At 41.0% G+C, this 15,787-nt stretch overlaps 1 protein-coding gene across 1 annotated transcript; it reads left to right on the top strand.

Moving 5' to 3' along the window:
• The first annotated feature begins 5,564 nt into the window (after positions 1-5,564).
• On the top strand, positions 5,565-7,199 carry LOC115691257 (transcription factor MYC2-like). The gene has a single exon (XM_030617851.2). The coding sequence runs from the start codon at positions 5,592-5,594 to the stop codon at positions 7,086-7,088; it is 1,497 nt and encodes a 498-aa protein (XP_030473711.1). The 5' UTR covers positions 5,565-5,591; the 3' UTR covers positions 7,089-7,199.
• The last annotated feature ends 8,588 nt before the right edge of the window (positions 7,200-15,787 follow it).

Genomic DNA, 15,787 nt, shown 5'->3' with positions numbered 1-15,787 from the left:
AATTGGAGATTATACAATGCATGTATTCTGTACAAATAGTTGTTGGAAATTTGAAGAGGCTAGAAAATTGCCAAAAGTTGGCATGCGTGTGGGTCCATAGATTTTTTTTTTCTTTTGGTCTTGGTCCATAGATTCAATTCCGGCATGCACGCTCAGAGTGACGGCGACAGTTCATTCGTTCGACGAAAAGAACCAACACTTTCCCTCATATGAACTTGACTCGAGTGACTGTGATTCGCTTTCTAAATCCCACTACTGACAGTTATTTCGCACTTGATTCACAATGCAGAGAACATCTTCTGGATGCAGCACTGCCATGGTCGGCTTGAGTAAGGAGAGAATAGGGGTGATCGGTTAGCTGGGTAGGCCCGCACCTAACCCTAACCTACCTCTCGTTATAACCTAGCTTCTCAATTTTGAACCTAGAACCTACCCCCGTTTTCCCTAAACCCCGTTTTGAACCTACCCCGTGTTTTCCTGGTCCTGGTTTCGTGGTCTACCCGATAACCTGTTTTTTTTTTTTTCCTTTTTCTGGTTTCAGAAATTTGAAGCAAAATAAACAATCACAAGCACTATCCAGCAGTTGGCATGCTCCCACCAAACGCAGCATGTTTTCTCTTTTCTCTCAAATGCAGCAATCAGACCGACCAAACCGCCATGGATACCCACAGCTTGAACGATGGCCCAAAAAATCAAGAGAATACAGTCGCCCACCATCCCGAACACAATCCCCCACAAGCAAACAACAATCACCACAAAAACACAGCACCAAAACACATCGAACAAGAACTCGAAAATCGCAAGAATTGTACTACTCACAAGGAGCATTCCCTTCTTTCCTCTCAAATGCAGCACAATCAAACCGAAAAATTTTACAACGAGAATTATCAAAAATTTGTTTGAACCCCTAGTCCCTTTTCCCCCCTCCGTCCGAAAAATTTTACAACAAAAACCTCGTCACCTAACAAAAAAGTACCAAAAAAAATTCAATTGCGGACTCACCTTTCTCTCAATAGTTGCGTCGGAGTCGGCCACAACAAGGCGAGAGGCGACGAGAGGGGTTGCGTTCTTGCGAGCCGCGGCGACGAGAGGCAACGAGCTGGGTTGCGGGGACTGAGATAGCGATCACCGCGACGATGAGTTGGGTTGCAAGAACGAGCAACGCGGCGATGAGCGGCGAGCAACGCATGAGCGACGAGTGGCGAGCAGCCCGCGGCGACGAGCGGCGAAAGGGGCCGTGGGCGACGAGCAGCCGCGGCGACGAGCGGCGAGCAGCCCGCGGCGACGAGCGGCGAGCACGCGGCGACGAGCCAAGCCGCGGCGACGAGCGGCGAGCAGCCGCGGCGACGAGCCAAGCACAGGCGACGAGCGGCGAGCAGTCATGGCGACGAGCTATTGCGAGCAGACTGATAAGGGCAAGAAGGAAGGGGAATCGCTCGCAAACTGGAAGAGAGTCAAGACTCGAGACTGAGAAGTGAGAGGCTGAGAAGTGAGAGTCTAATGTTAGGGTTTTTACTTTTTTTACAGTAACTTAAAACCGGTTCTAAAAATCGGTCCGGGTGGGTTTTCACTTAGACCCGGGAACCGGACCGGTTTCAATCGGTTCCAAAAATATAGAACCGGTTCCCGGACCGGTTCAAACAGGAACCGGTTCCCGGACCTGTTTTCCGGGTGGGCCGGTCCGGTTTCCGGGTAAACCCGGTCCGGTTGCACACCCCTAGGAGAGAATGCTTCGAAGTGACGTGCAACTATTATTGCAAAGAAAGAGGTGATTGCTAACACGTAGAGAAGTAATAGTTGATCATGAAAAGTGGTGACGGTGGAAATAAACTATCTATTTCTAAGAGATGTGTTGATCGGTTGGTGGTAAATAACACCAAATCGTACATTGTTCATCACAATTGTTCAAAACAATAACTTTTTCTTCGTAATTCTTTCTTCTTCTCTTTTCATACATACAATTTTGATAACACATTCAAAGTGAAATTCCAAGAAAGAAAATGAGTAATTGTCGAATTTGTTTCTCTCCAGCTTTGATGTATATCCTGGAGATATATCTTTGTTGGGAAAAGCACAAAAAAAGTCTTAAAACTATTATATTGGTGCCAATTCAGTTCTATACCTTAATTTAGTTTTAAACCATTCAATTATGCCAATTTAGTCCTAAACCTTTTCGCAATTTGCCAATTGAGTCATTCCGGCCAATTTTGATAAGAAATTGTTAACATGGATGATAGCCGTCCTATTTGGCACGAGTAGTGCTGACGTAGACAATTTTTATAATTATTATTTCTTTTTTTCCTTTCATTTTGGCCGCACGAGGGTTGCGGCTCTCGCCTTGGTCCTTACCAGATCTAGGCAAAGGCCGTCTCGCCTGCGGCCTTCTCCACGAGGAGAGATTAAACCTGAACATAGATGATTTTTGTGATTCGGTAGCGTGCTTACTCTACGAGAAGAGATTGACCAGATGATTTCACTATGATCGGTAAAATGAAAATTACAATATCTCAAGTCTTCACAAAATAAACATCAAAACAGGCTTTAATAAGTACATAATTGAGGCCGCCTCTAGGGGCCGGTGTCTAGCCAATGTAGGCCTGCCAGCTGGACACCGGTCACTTTATCGGAAGTTGTTTTCGCTTCTAGCTAAAGCGCCCAATTAGGTTCGCTTCAATCTAAAATGTTCTCATTACAACCGTACTCCCACATATGCTATGATCATTCTTCTCCAATTTTTCAATCTATGCTTGAGAAGTCGTAATTCTTTCTTTTTGATATGTAAAGTTGGGTCAAATTCGGTTTCTTTGAGTTTTGTTTTACGTTGTTGATGTAAGTTATATGGAAGAAAAGTGTTTTTTTTTTGACTTAAACGCCTTTGAAAAATGATCAAGCTCGAGGGCATCTTAGGATAAAGTCAAGTTTAGCAGGAACTTGAGAAATGTCCGCTTTGGGGATTATTGATTCAAAGTAATCAAGTTGAGGGGTATTTCGAAACAAAGTCAATTTGGAGAGAACTTTGAGAGATGGATGCCACTTTAGGGGATTTTTGGAATATTCCTTAAAATGAGTAACAATGATATAACAATAAATAATGAGAAAATGACACAAATAGTCTCTGAATTTCGACTCAATGTATAATCAACTTTTAATTAGTTTAATGTGGTCCTTGAACTTTTGGTATATGTTCAAAAGCTATTTTTTCGTCGAACTGGGGTCGTGCTTCCTCATCGTTGCTTGTCAAGGTTGCACAGCTCCTAATCAATGGCCATCGGGGCTACTTGACCCCCAACCTGCAACCTAGTGGCACTCCTCGCCCCGTTTGTCTTTTCTTTTCAGTTATCCTTTTTTTGCTATTTTTTCAATATTTATTTTTTGGTATTTCTTATTCGTGAATTTTCTTTTGGTAAATGTCACGTAGGGCCAAGTTAGCATTAAACGGCGACTTAATGACCATGTCGGCATTTTTCGCCCATATTTTTGATGGAATGACCGATTCGAACATAAGAGCATATAAGGGTTCCAGTTACATAAAAATAGAATTCAGAAACCTCTAGAGCTTTTTCTCTTTATTGTTTACACATCCCTTTCTGATGTTACGAAGAAAGCGAACGTGAGGAATGACAGGAAACATCATAGGGGTCGTGTTCATTGTTTTGTAGTTGATACCGCCAACAGACGAAATCATAAGAGGAGGTTCAAATCAAACCGCCCATGAAAGCCGTCGCGTGGGGGAATGGGCCAGGTGTGTACTCTCTGGACTGTGCCTTTGAATTCACCTAGTCCTTTTTTTTTTTTTGGTAAGGAAAATTCACCTAGTCCTTTGATTATGGACCATCCCCAAAAATGTCTACTCCTTTGATTGTGAATGTGTACCCGAACATGCACTTTATTATGTAATGCACTTATGTTTTTGTCTTGATTGTGAATGTGTTCACATATAAAAGCCATCGTCGGGGGGGCGGGGGGGGGGGGGTGTGTGTGTGGAAACAGGCCGGGTGCGTACTCTCTGGACTGTGCCTTTGAATTCACCTAGTCCTTTGATTATGGACCATCCCCAAAAATGTCTAGTCCTTTGATTGTGAATGTATACATGAACATGCAATTAAATATGTAATGCACTTATGTTTTTGTGTTGATTGTGAATGTGTTCACATATAGATTTGTGGCATTTTTGTTTATTTTATATGAAATTATAAAAAGAATACAGGGTACCTTAAAGCCCTGCTAGGATTAGGCGCACAAATATAACGAAAGAGAGAGCAAATGCGAGAAAGAGAAAACGAGAGACAAGATTTTATCGGGGTACATTCAATAGATGATTCCGCTATAATTAGCACCTCTTACTTCTCTGTTACAGCTCTCAATTACAATAAAAATAGATTATATATAGGCAATAGCTATTCATTGGCTCAAACCCAAACTATCAATAAAATACGGACCCTAACTATAAAAGCCCTCTGGCGGCTTTCCATGAGTGGGACTCCTATGTCTTCTTGTCAAGGGAGAGTATAAACCACACCCTAACAAGCCCATGGCGACAAGATTTGGTTTTGAGGTGGTTCCAAAAACCCTTGGGGTAGATTTTGGATTCCAAAAGGTTAGAAGCCGTGCCTACAAGATAAGTTTCAAAGTACGATAATACCCTACTCACCAAAATGTTTATTAGATTAGGGTTAATTCCAAATAAAAGCACCGACGTTACTTTGGGTAACAATTCTGACCCGGACTTTTTTTAGTCTAATAAAAAGCACCAACTTTTACTTGAGTCCTAAATTTGGTCTCCATGATGCGAAATTTCAAATTGTTCGGGCCAAATTTGGAATTTAAGTAAAAGTTGATGATTTTTTATGAGACATAAAAAAATTCAGGCTAGAATTGTCACTTAAGATAAAGTTGATACTTTTTTTTTTGGAATTAGGCCCTTTAGATTATGGCATTAGTGAAATTAGGTATTTTTCCACACTTTCTTTTGATGACTAGGAAGCCAAATTGTAGAAAGGGCAATCATGGCTCATGAAATACTCCAAAAAACCAATTGATCAAGTGAGAGACACGAGCCATACTTGAGTTGGGGGGGACCAAACGTGCATATTTGATCAAAGCGTGCTTCAAAGTTGAGCGAATTATAAGATGGTGACTGTACGTGACACATGCTCAATCCGTGAAGAGAAGGGAACAATAAGGTCGGAATCTTTCTAGAGAGAAGGATTACAAGGGCGATTGAATCCTATCAATATGAATGGAAGTTGAAGGGTAGTTTTTGCTTCTCTTTTCGACTAATGGGGTCGTCCACCGTCATGTGATAATGATGGTTACAGTTCGATCCTAGACCCTTTGATGTTTTCTGTTCCATGGGAGACTTTCGCAATAATTGGACGGAGACTTTCTTATTTGGGAATCAAAAGAGTACAACTTCAATTTTTCTTTCGTCCAAGAATTATGAGGTGTCCTGTGGTGTGTGTATCATGTACCAGCAAGAAAATTGCACGTGAAAAATATGTATTGTCTAACGCTTACGTAAAAGTACAAAGCATGTAAAATCGGCGGATCTCATGAGAGAGAGTGAATGTTTCGGTATAAATTATGCATACATGACAGAAGATAAGGGCGCTTTTATCAAGGAGAGCTTGGAAGAAAAAACCCTGGCTCTATCTCAGAACCACCGATCGATGGAAGAAATCACATCTTCTGCTTCTTCCTCTTTACTGGTCCCTCTTCCTAAAGAAACCTCACTCAATCTCCAGCAATACTTTCACGTCTTGCTCCAGATCCGACCCGATGATTGGGTCTACTCCATTTTCTGGCAGCCCTCGACGGACGACCGTGGCTGTCTCGTCCTAACCTGGGGCGACGGCCAATTCCGAGGGATGAAAGATCGCGCACCCAATAACTCCACCAATCAAAGGGTGTCCAAAGACCTCGGGACACTCACCAGCGTCAATTTCAACCCCTCCTCAAACATGGATACTAAGTGGGTCCAAAAGGATGTCTACGATCTCGAAGGGTTCTACATTGTCTCAGTCACGAGGTCGTATTCCTCCAAGGAGAGCATCCTCGGGCGGACATTCTGTTCTGGGACTTACATCTGGTTGTGCGGCGAGGACGAGCTCGGAACTTACCAGTGTGAGAGGGTTAGAGAAGCAAGGATGACTGGACTCAAGAGCATAGTGTGTATATCAACACCCTATGATACCGGGGTTCTTGAATTGGGCTCCACCAAAAGACTTCAAGAAGATTGGAGTCTAGTCCACTTAGCCAAATCCCTCTTCACTTCTCATTTCTTGAGCACTGAAATTACTCCCCATGTCCATGAAGAGCATCAGTTCAATGTTGTTCTAAAGGAAGAATGTTCCGCGTTAGATGGAACTGGCGCTTCGCGCTCTGAGACGTGTCCTTCGGACACGTATGGGCCTTCGGGTTCCAAGAGTGACTTAAAAAGATTGGGCGCGTCGCATAATATCGCTTCCTCTAACAAGAGGGCGGCGATTACAAAGATGGAGAGGGACGACAAAGAGCCAGTCCGGTCGCCATCGCCTTCACGGTTGAACCACGTGGAAGCCGAGAGGCAAAGAAGAGAGAAGCTGAAGCAGAGATTCTATGCCCTAAGATCTGTCGTCCCTAAAGTCACGAAAATGGACAAAGCCTCTCTTCTCTCCGATGCGGTGAGTTACATCAAGGAGCTGCGATCCAGGATCGATGAACTTGAGGGCAAGCTCAAGTTTCTGTCCCAAAAGCCTGGCCCGAATAAAGTGGCCAGCCTTTTCAGCCATGAAACCGAGATGACATTGCAAGTGAGCAAGTTCAGATCGAGCCAGTCGCTGAATGTTGTCAAGGGTTTGAGCAAGATGGAGGTGGAGGTGAAGGTGGTAGGCGACGAAGCGTTGGTTCGGGTCCGGAGCCCGAACCGGGACCACCCGGCTGCGAGGCTGATGGACGCGCTCAAGGAGCTGGAGCTCGAAGTCCACCATGCGAGCGTGTCGAGCATGAAGGGGTTGATGCTTCAGGACGTGGTGATTCGGACTCCGATTGGTTGGGCGAGCGAGGAGAGCTTGAGAGATGCGATTCTTGCAAGATTGTGCAAGGTATGACTCATGGTTAAGGTGTCGGTTGTTGGGCTGAAGGTTTTGTTGTGTTGTTGTTAATGATTGAAATTCTGTTGTCAATTGTGGTGTTGTTTATCTAGCTGTTTGTTTTTGTAATCAATCGCCTTTGAGTGGCATAGAATACATATTGCTGCAACAGAAAGTGTCCGTCCGATCTAGTTAAGAACTTCTGTTGTTAATTCTTAACTCACCTTTGCTTTTGCAAAATTAGTACCAACATAAATGTTAAAGACACTCCAACATTTTAACTAGTTTTTCATTTAGTGATTTAACAATATTATTTTAGAAGCCAATACTTTGGACGTGGATCTCATTTATCCACACATACAGTGTAGTTCTGCCAAATCATTTTTGTTACTAAATAGATTTTATGAATTCCAAAGTACTGCTATGGAGAAGGTCACAGTATTAAGTTCCGAGTGAATTTGGATTATATCTGTATGCCGTGTATAAAACTCTTCAAATATCTTCCACCTTATCCCTTGTTAAGGTGTTCATCAACTCTTTTTTTATATGTTTTCTGGATGTTGTTAGTATGTGTTATTGGGACACATTTGAATAAATTCTGCATTCAAATATGGAGTGCGAACGATGGAACATAGGTAATTGGAGGAAGGAAAAGTTTTCTAGATATCCCAAAGAAGATATTCACATAATTGTGATGTAATATAAAGCATCTTTCGTCATACAATCTGGTCCACATTAGCAGAGTTTTACTACTCCGTCCACGGAATCCCCTTGTTCTGAAATTTCATGTTTGTACTTGTGATTGATTCTAAAAGGGTATTATGCCTTGTTTCTTGGGAAAATTGTCTAAAAAGTTTTAAACCTATTATACTTTTGCTAATTCAGTCATAAACCTTTTAAGTTTGCCAATTCAATCCTAAACCTTTTCACTTTTTGCCAATTGAGTCCATCCGGCCAATTTTGGCCAGCCGGCGCTGACATGGCCTCCGACCGTCTGCCCACGCTGATGTAACAATTTTTTAATATATATATTTTTGCCTTCTACCCTCTGGTCGGTCCCACGATCGGCGACTAGCGATCGGCCAGAGGCGCGGGTCAGCGAGGGCGAGCCTCGCCCGCCGTTGCCAGGCCGACCTCGCCGGATCTGGGCGAGGTTGAGCCTCGCCCAACGACAGTGAGGTTGGCCTCACTATGGCTGGGTGAGGCTCGCCCTCGCTAGTGGCCGGCGTGGGCGAGCTTTGCCAAAGGCCGGCGAGGTTGACCTCGCCGGCACGCGCCTTTGGTCCATTGTTGAACGGGCCAGAGGGAAGAAGGCAGAAAAAAAGAGAAAAAAATTAAAAAATTCGAAAAAAAATATTAAAAAATTACCATGTCAGCGTTGTTCGGACGGCTGGTGCCGGCCAGCGGCCACATTAGCACCGGCCAGCCAAAATTGGCTGGATGGACTCAATTAATAAGAAGTGAAATTGTTTAGGACTGAATTGGCAAACTTAAAAGGTTTAAGACTAATTGGCAAAAGTGCAATAGATTTATGACTTTTTGGATAATTTTCCCCTTGTTTCTTTCTTTCTCATGATAATGGGGAGTCTAAAACTTTTTAAACATTTGACTAATTTCAAATTTTTTGGGATGCACCACATGAGTTTCCTTCTTCACTAACATTACAAGAAAATTTCGAGTCCACATTCATTTGGCTCTTCTTGCCCTTTTCCAGCTTGTTTAGTGTCCATAACGATCCAAAATCGTTCTTCATCCCTTGAGACCGCAAGACAAACGTACTCATTTAGTAACTTTACTTAACACGCGCATACGATTTTCACGACTAAAATCTGATAGAGTTTCCCCTTAGCCGAACGGCCAAATATATATATTTTTTTTCACGTAAAAAATACTTATGCATCAAAGGAAGCGATCTCCTCCGTATTTCCATGACCGAAATATATACCCAAATAATCATAGATGTATAGAACAGTTTTCTGAAACTAGCACAAAATATGACATGACAAATAAAGGAGGTTAGCCCTCACCAACATCAGCATAAGTTCACTCCCGAATAGGTTTACAACGCCAACAAAAATACGACGAAATATAATCACATCATATTTAACATCCTGAAGAAAGACTAAAGAAAAAGAGTGTTTGAATATTTGTTCCATAAGAAAACAACTACAAGATCATATTAGTTGAGGGAGGCATATCGAATCAAGTTCATAATAACTCGATATGGATAATATAGGTATTTACATATGTTTATATAGATACATCGCGGTCCTCTGCTTTAATCATATATTCTGCGAGATAGCGATCCGACACGCTATTTATATGTTTTGACTGCGTTTGGTTGGACTTTGGACATGGGCTTTGGGCCTTTGAAGGCCGTTGAGTCAAAGTTAAGGTGCTTGGCAAGAAAATTTCAAAGGTTTTTGAGCGAAAGTTAGATTTCCAAAATCCCTTAGCCTATTGCAAGTCCTACCCAGCTTTGGCTTGGAGCATTTCTAGAATGCTAATAATTTTTTGCTTCCACTTTTACCCTAGTTGAATTTACGAAATTTCAATTTACTCTCACCCACATGCGACAGCAGCGAGGCCAAATCTGACTGTAGGTTGTGCAACCTCAACGATGGTCATTGGTGCCAGATTTGGCTTGCTAGCATCTAACCGTCGCCTCAGCATTGCCGGTTGCTGATCTTTGATTTTCCTTTTTTTAATTATTTAGGAAAATATAGCTAAAGTCTCTTTTACAAATGTAGTTTTTTCCAAACAATATTTAAATCAAAGTTGTTTTTGAATGCACTTTTCAATTACACTTTATTAAACACTATTAGGCTTTCAAAAAATCTCTTTATCCTCAAATTCTTCACATTTACCGACTTTTCCCAAAGGCTCTTCCAAATGCATCCTTTGCTGGGTTAACAATCAATTGCCATCCTCAGGGACGAATCTTTAGACACGACATCACTTTGCAAAAGACTGTCGAAGAGTACGATAAGAAAGACGTAGCGGCACAAAACGTTGCTTCCAGTTCTTGCAAGAGGGTATAATGCTCCATGAAAAAGAAACTAGTCACGGTTGTAATGAGAACGAAATCGTGTTTCACTTGTCCACGTCTCGAGAGACAATAAGTACGCCTTGCCTGTTTCCTATTTATACGTCAAGGAAAGATCCAACTACATGAAAACATTGCACGTGACATAGCGATGTTATAAGGTTGAGGTTCGACATAATGCTTCTTTCTAAAGCATCATATTTCACACAACGAAGTTGTCGTTTCTCCTCTTACGGCATCGTTGAGCAAAGCGTCGGATGAAGTGGTCAGAGGACTTTGGGTCATTGTCGTGTCAAATCAAATTCATATCTGTGTATGTATCAGTTTTCTCATTTGAAAAGCAACCTTTGACGGGGAAGGCGTGCACTGACTAGGATTAGGCACACCTAACTTATGAGATTTCGTGAGATTATCACTAACTGTTTTTGGAGTTTAAGTTAACGAGTAAGAGCTAATTTGGATATATTAACTGCTTCATACCAAATCAATTCTCCGATGTGAGACTTTTATAACACAACTCGCATGTGTATATCAATAATCTCTCCCTCCGACTGAGTAAAGATGGTATCAGATGAAGAATCCAATTGAGAAGATATGTAGTCTTTATGCTCTTCTCCACCCTCTCTCTTAAAGATCTTGAAATATTTATATGGAATTAGAGCAGGAAGTCCTGAGTTCAAATTGTTCCAACCCCCTATTTGCCTCCTCAATGGAATATTTTCAAGTTTAGTACTAGGCAAAAAGACCGGACTAAGCGTGAGGAAAAGTGATAGAATATTTAAATGTTAAATCATGATTTCATTTAATAGTTTAAGCTTTTAGAATGGTTGGCAGTGATCTTATAAAATCTCACACCACTTATTACGATAAATACATGTGAGGTGTTTCAAAATTAATTTAATTAGCATTGATTATATATTTGACCTGTGAGAATGAGATGTGATTTATATAGCACCCACCCACGTCAAAGGTATGTACAAGAGCAAAGACTTTCCATACATGCACACACAAAAGAAAAATAACATAGTACGAGCATGGTGACGTACTATTAGGTTAGCAACAAAATGTGATAATTGTCTAAAAAGTCCTAAACGTATTGTGCGACAGTCAGTTCGGTTCTAAACTTTTCAATTTGATCAATTTAGCCCTAAACCTTTTGACGATTTACCAATGTAGTCATTTCAATCAAGATTGACCAGAATTCGATGACGTGGATGCCGACACGGTCGCTGCTGACATGGATGATTTTTACAATTTTTTTAGAAATTTTCTGAATTTTCTGTTTTTTTTCCTTTTATCTTCTTTCCTATTTCCCTTCATCGGTCGCCAATCTTTGAAGGGAAAAAAAATCAAACAATTTAGAAAAAGTCACAAAAATTGTCTACGTTAGCGCCGGCTATGCCAAGTAAGACGATCGGTGCTAACTGAACCGCAATGTCAATGATTTAAGCTTTTCATATTGTAAGTCTTTTTTAGTTGTATAACAAGTAAGTCAACATTGTTAGATTAAAATCCCACTATATTTAGTGCAACTTAAAATATGATTGAGAATCTTTGAAAATCCTTCGAATATCCTCTCTCTCTCTCAGATGTTCTTGTACCTCCACTCTTCGATGCCTTTGCTGACGGCGATGAGCTACTGGAAGCTCCTCTCTCCTATGGCCCCTTCGGCAAACCATACCATCTCGTCTGGACTACTGCAACCGCTCTTGCCCCTACGACCGCCCACACTTCTACTCCCCCGCCGCTCACTCCCCCTATCAGCTTCCGCCTATACCATTCCCAGCCGGCGACTCCAATTCCAACCACATCCCCCCTCACACTAATTACCCCCTCGTCGAGTGTCGATCGTCGGCCCCATCCCTCCTCCCTATTACGTCTCTTGGCGTCTCGACGACGACAACAATCGTGCAGGTTGTTGGCGGTGGCAAAAACAGCAATGGAGGAGGAGCATATGACGGGGTAGAATCACGACAAAATAATAGCGATAGGTTGCAAAGGAGATTGACGTTATGAATGGTCATGATGGTCAATTGGGTCTGGTAGAGGAGGAGGCGGGGTAGGTAAGAAGGTTGGTTTCAATGGATTCTCCATTTTGGGTAATCGAACTGCGCGGAAGTTCGGAATTGCAATCGTTCAATGCGAACACGAGCGAGTTGAGGACGATTGATGATTCCTCGGTGGATCAAATGGAGAGCAGAGAGACATCTGCAAGAATGTAAAAAAATGTCGGTTCATGCAGATTTTTGTTGAATGCATCACTCCATTACTTCATCATTGGAAGATGATAGACTTTGTTAGGGAAAATTATCTAAATAGTCAAAAACCTATTGCATTTTTGCCAATTTAGTCTTAAAACTTTTAATTTTGCCAATTGAGTTCTAAACATTTTCACGTTTTTCCAATTGAATCCATCCAGCCAATTTTGACCGGAAATCGTTGACTTTGATGTTGGCCGTTCTACGTGGTACATGAACAATTTTTAATATTATTTTTTCAAATTTTTTAATTTTAATTTTCTTTATCTTTTTTTTTTCTCTCCCTTCTTCCTCTACTAGTCTCTAGGCTAGGGCAATGGCCGGCGATCGACCTAGGGAGGAAAAAGAAAAGAAAATATAAAATATTAATATAAATTTTGAAAAAATGTTAAAATATTATAAAAAATTGTTTACGTCAAAGCCAGCTGTGCCATGTAGGATGACCGGTGTTCACGTTAGTGACTTTTAGGCAAAATTAGATGGATGAACTCAATTGGCAAAACGTGAGAATGTTTAGATCTCAATTGGCAAAATTAAAAGGTTTAAAATTGAATTGGCAAAAGTGCAATATGTTTATGACTTTTTGGACATTTTTCCTGAGTTTGTTAAGTTATTTTTTAAAATTATTTTATCCAATATGGTTTTCCCACACTTGCCCAAATTTCTTATCTAGCATTTTATCCAGGTATATCCCGGATTATTCGGTCTGGACGTTGCCAAACACCGTTATCCTATCCAGCTCAAACCTAGAATACCAAACACATTATGTATATTGGATTGATACCTGAGTTAAATCGTTAGGGTTAAAAACCCTTTTATGAAAAAATGTCGTGTAGAAATTAATCTGGCAACTTCATCTAGATCCTAGTGAGTCCCATAGTCGTTTAGGTTCGTCTTCTTGCTCGATTGTGAGCATGGCTGATGCTGGCGCAACTCGTATATGTTTTGACTATAAGAATAACGTCGATTTCCGCAGAAAAGAGAAAAACCTAGGACTAGGACATGTTATGCACATGTATAATTTGAATAGAGAGACTGTACACCGGCCATGTTGGTCAGTGTTTTCCTACCCACTTAGCTAGGAATCGGCATTCATCAGGTAACCGCACGCAAAGCAAATACAATTCCAGGAAGAGCCAGACACAGCATATCGTGCATTCTCCTCAAGCACGGGCAACAATATTTTCATGGATAAATACGCAAACTGCTTCGTCCATTCGTGTCAAGTAAGACTCTATTCACAAGATAACGGACATGGTCTCATGGTTATTATGCTTGGGAGGGAGAAGATGTGATCTGAACATGGAATCTGTTACATCCTCAAGGGTTTCAACAATAGAGAATTTTAACCAAATAAGCTCAGTATAGCCCCAGAACATAATAGAAAAAGCTCTTGATTTAAAGAAAACTCTGGCATAGGCTCGGGTCCATGCACCCACAACAATCAAGGCCAAGATCCTATGGGACCTACTTCAACTTGTGAGGCCCGCATGACTTCGTCTATGTGAACCATGATCTAGGTAAGAATTTAAATATTTGCGCCTGGAATTATCCATTTCCTAGCAAAAATAGGACCTCCCCCATATTGGAATTGGAGAGCGAAAATTTGGTCCTCTCGATTCCTTTGTGTCTTCGCTAACCAATTGAGCACCAGTTTGTTTCTTTACGAAAACGACACAAAAATACAGCATCATCTTTAGATCATGTAGATCAAGTCTATCTAAGCCTTTGATCATGTAAACCTGACAGTGAGACCCATGTAGTTTCTAATTTTTTGACGATCTGATCCATGTAAAGTCGAAATACTATGCTTTTCAAACATCCGTCAAAAAGCAATAAAACCCTAGAGGAGCATCTCCTTTGGATTGGACATGATTTCATTTCCTTTCTTTACATAATTGATCGAGCCATTTGCCGTGCATCATGCCTCGCATTGTTGTATGGTGTCTTCCTTTGATGGAGCCGACCTGAAAATGACAACATTCACAGATAAAAGAGAGAAATCTGAAGGAACGTACTCACTGCTGAATAGTTAAGCAATATAGATTTGCATTTCATAGCTCATCTCTAAACAGAAATAAAATATACTTGATTTATGTTGTTTGTTGCATGGATGCTAGAACACTTGGTGGAGCAATATATTTTGTGACATTTATTGATGACTGTTCTAGAAAAGTGTGGGCTGTTGCTTTGAAATCTAAATATCAAGTGGTTGGAGCTTTCAAACAATTTCATGTCAACGTGGAAAGAGAAACTGGAAGAAGTTAAAATGTGTTTGAGCTGACAATGGCGGTGAATAAAGAGGCCCGTTCGAACGTTATTGCAAAAATCATGGTATAACTTGAGAAGACTATTCTGAAAACACACCAAAAGAATGGAGTAATAGAGAGAATGTACCTGATAATTAATGATCGAATTCGGTGTATGCTCGCTCATGTGAAGTTGCCTAAGTCAATTTGCGGTAAAGTGATGACTACAACAACGAATTTGACTAACCTTTCTCCAATAGTTCCTCTAAAGGGGGATGTTCCGTAAAGAGCTTGAAGTGGGAGAGATGTTTCATATAATTTTCTGAAAAGTGTTTAATTGTAAGGCATTTATGCATGTTCCAATAGATGAATGATCCAAGCTTAATGACAAGTCTAAGTAATGTATTTTCTTAGGTTATGGACATGAAAAATTTGGCTACAGGTTATAGGATCCAACTGCAAAGAAAGTCATTAGAAGTTGAGATGTGCTTCTCTTTGAGCATTAAATCATTGGGGACATCAACAAGCCAGTGAGGTCAAAGAATATAGCTCAACACTCTATTCAGCCCAAATCATCCTACAATATTGGGTGCAACCATGGGGGAGAAAAGCAAGGAAATCATGGCAATCATGAAGTCGTTGAGTCTACAGAAAATGTTGATTCTTCCACTGAGAAGGGTGAAATAGTTGAGCCAGAAAAACCCGCTGAGGAAGAACAGCCAGTTGTGCCTCAAGTAAGAAAGATCTATAAGAGAGAGTAGACTTTCACAGAGATGTCTATCGCATGAGTATGCGTTACTAATTGATGGAGGAGAGCTAGAAACTTATCAAGAGGCTATATAATATGACCAAAAGAATGAGTAGCATGAAGCTATGCAAGAGGAACTCAAATCCTTGCATGAGAACCATACATTTGAATTGGTAAAACCATACATTTGAATTGGTGAAGCTGCTTAAGGGCAAGAGAACACTAAAAAACAAGTGGGTGTACAAATAAGACCGAAGAAAATAGCTTGCGACCTCGATACAAGGCTAGGTTTGTTGTGAAGGGCTTTTGTTAGAAGAAAGGAATAAATTATGAAAAGTTTTTTTTCACCAGTGGTAAAAATATCTTCTATTTGAGTTGTTATTGGTTTGATAGCTAGATTGGATTTAGAAATTGAG

This window comes from Syzygium oleosum, unplaced genomic scaffold (genome assembly GCF_021117445.2).
Source record: "Syzygium oleosum isolate NSW1041296 unplaced genomic scaffold, Sole_v2.1 Sole_v2.14, whole genome shotgun sequence".
NCBI lineage: Eukaryota > Viridiplantae > Streptophyta > Magnoliopsida > Myrtales > Myrtaceae > Syzygium > Syzygium oleosum.
This window is presented reverse-complemented; position numbering and strand designations above follow the sequence as displayed.

Coding starts and splice junctions, on each gene's coding strand:
- LOC115691257 (XM_030617851.2), top strand. CDS start 5,592: ATGACAGAAGATAAGGGCGCTTTTATCAAGGAGAGCTTGGAAGAAAAA.